At 34.4% G+C, this 2915-nt stretch overlaps 1 protein-coding gene across 1 annotated transcript; it reads right to left on the bottom strand.

The window, feature by feature from the left end:
• Positions 1 to 1565: 1565 nt before the first annotated feature.
• On the bottom strand, positions 1566 to 2126 carry LOC149137303 (uncharacterized). Its single transcript, XM_089339303.1, has one exon. It carries the CDS (start codon positions 2124 to 2126, stop codon positions 1566 to 1568), a length of 561 nt encoding a protein of 186 aa, XP_089195429.1.
• Between the last annotated feature and the right edge of the window lie 789 nt (positions 2127 to 2915).

The raw sequence follows: 2915 nt of genomic DNA, 5'->3' as shown, positions 1-2915 counted from the left end.
TTTCACAATGATTCTGGAGCAAGTAATTAGGTTAATAAAAAACCTGTATACTCATAGATGAAGGACCACATCTTGTTTATGCGTGCGTGCATGAATGCAGATGCTTTTGGTGAGTGTTATGCATACATATGATATATATATATATATATATATATATATATATATATATATATATATATATATATATATATATATATATATATATACATACTTCTTTAAATGCACACACACATATACTGATATACGTACATATATTTACATACGTCCATACATGTACACAAATACATGTTTATAAATGTACTTTAGAATTGACTACAATGAGTCACTAGACTGCAGTCATGCTGGGATACGGCACTGAGGAATTTTTAGTCGAATTAATCAACTCCAGACCTTATTTTTGTTTTAAACATGGTACATGCTCTTTTGTCTTTTTGCTGAACGGCTAAGTTACTGGTGAGTAAACAAACCAATTGACACAAAGACACAGACAGAGAGGGACAGACATACACACCCGCACATACATATTATATATATTTATATATATATGTGTGTGTGTGTATATATATGTGTGTGTGTATATATATATATATATATATATATATATATATATATATATATATATTACAAATAAGAGGGTAAAGGATTATCAATGTATTAATTTATTAATAAATTAATAATTAAGCAATTCGGTATGTAAATACCAAGCAATTCGGTATGTAAACACCATTATCGGTGAAGAACTTATTTAAAAGTTCTTATACATTTATAAACATAATTAAGGGATCAGCAGCAGTTGCTTCACCACACATGTGTGTATATATATATATATATATATATATATATATATATATATATATATATATATATATATATATATATAACTTTGATCACTTTGATAAGTTTCGGCCAGTATAAGCCCAGGTCATGTCTAATATAATAGCACCACCAGGTGAAGTCTTTTATCATATATGGGGCACTATGGCCCTCTCTAGCCAAGAGTTATTATTGCTGAAGACATATCCAGTTGTAAGAGGTTGGTCCGGGATTTTTTTAAGCAATATGTCCAGTGAACTTTTGAATTTTATGGGCTCCGTTTCCGTTTTGACGTATTTTGATATGGTATTAAAGAGAGCTGGGCCGGTTGAGGTAAAGTAGTTGTTACATAATGTTTTTATGTTTCCTGAGTTCGATTTTTGTAATGGGCGGGAAGCGTGGAGGCCAAGTCTAGGATGGATTTTAAAATTGATGCCAACATCATTTATGCAATATTGAGGGAATATTTTCCACATCACAGAAATAATGTAGCGCTCCCGGCGGCGTTTTAGAGAGTAGAGATTGAGTTTTTTTAGTCGACCTCAGTAATCAATGCCTCTCAAGCCGTCTGTCTTTCTTGTTATTGACCTCTGGAGTGCTTCTACTTTCATAATGAGTTGCTTCGTATGGGGAGACCACAGTGGGCAACAGTATTCAAAGTGGGGGCGGGCAAAAGTAGAGTAGAGGAGGATGATGGCGTAGGGATCTCTAGACCTGAAAGTTCTCAGAATCCAGGAGCACATCTTGCGGGCCTAGTCAACCTTGCTATTTATGTGGGAACACCAGCTTAGATTGTTATCAACAATTGCTCCAAGGTCTCTGGTGTTGTTGGATGACATCAGAGAGTTGCCTGAGGGAAGAGCATGTGGTAATTTCAGAGTATCCTCTTTTCGAAAGTAGATCAAATCAAATTTATCTTCATTTAGAAGCATACTGTTTTTTTCTGCCCATTGGACAACAGCAAGCAGATCCGACTGGAGGCATGTTCGGTCTCCCATACTGTTTATGGCTGTCTGGAGTTGGGAATCATCTACAAAGATTTTTAATGTAGAATGTTTGATGACGTCTACTATGTCATTGATGTAGAGTTGGCACAGCGCAGTACTTTGTACGACACCACTACTAACTTTGGCGAAGCTGGATGTTATTCCTTCAAACACATGTTCGTTTCTGTTCGCCAAGAAATACTTTATCGACTGCAGCAGCTTTCCACGAACTTCAATATTGGACAGTTTCTTCAGCAGGATTTTGTGGTCCACTCTATCAAATGCCTTGATGAAATCAAGGTATATGACGTCAGTGTTGGGGGCCATCTCCCAATTTTTTTAAGATGTCAACAAAATAGTGCAACAGCTAAGCATAATGATACCGTAAAGGAAAATTTCAATCGTAACTAAATGTAACTAAGGGTATCAAGACACCTGCATTGCTAGAAATAAGAGTTAAAATGATCTTAATGCTGTAGGAAATGCGCAAATATATACACATGCTGACAGTGGTTCTAATCACTGAGTGAGTGATGGGATGATTACATCTTGTAAGCATATGTGTATATATATATATATATGTGTGTGGGTATGTGTGTATATATATAAATACATACGTACACACACACACACCCTACTTAAATAAATACATGCATACATAGTAAATCCAAGAAAACGAAGAACAAACACAAAAAACAACGTGAGGATATAATACATATAAAGTATTAGCAGACGCTCAGGGAAGGAAAGAAAGATGGTTTAATGTTTCAAGCAGATGCTCTTTTTCAGAAACAGGAAAGCCCAATAGAAAAGGAAGACAGAGGAAGAAAATCACCAACTATTCACATGTGGTTATATTTTGAAATGGCATTGATATATGTTTAACTACATGTGTGTGTTGCTCTGTGTGTGTGTATGTGTGTGTATTCTACTTTGTATATTTCCATGTTTCCTTATATGTATTTAACTCTAATTTGAGGTGATTATACTGTGTGTATACACATATAGGATGTTGTCTGTTAATCTATGTGCGTATGCAATTGTGAGCCATTTTAATTTAATTTTATTTTATTTGATATATTTGCTTCTGCTTTTGATTTTTGAATTCCTAAACAT

This window comes from Octopus bimaculoides, chromosome 2, assembly GCF_046866305.1.
Source record: "Octopus bimaculoides isolate indiv1 chromosome 2, ASM4686630v1, whole genome shotgun sequence".
NCBI classification, from domain to species: Eukaryota; Metazoa; Mollusca; class Cephalopoda; order Octopoda; family Octopodidae; genus Octopus; species Octopus bimaculoides.
The sequence above is the reverse complement of the archived record's forward strand: the minus strand, read 5'-3'. Positions and strand labels throughout refer to the sequence as shown.

What these genes read in the sequence shown, in the direction of transcription:
- LOC149137303 (XM_089339303.1), bottom strand. Translation starts at nt 2,126, where the DNA reads ATGGCCCCCAACACTGACGTCATATACCTTGATTTCATCAAGGCATTT.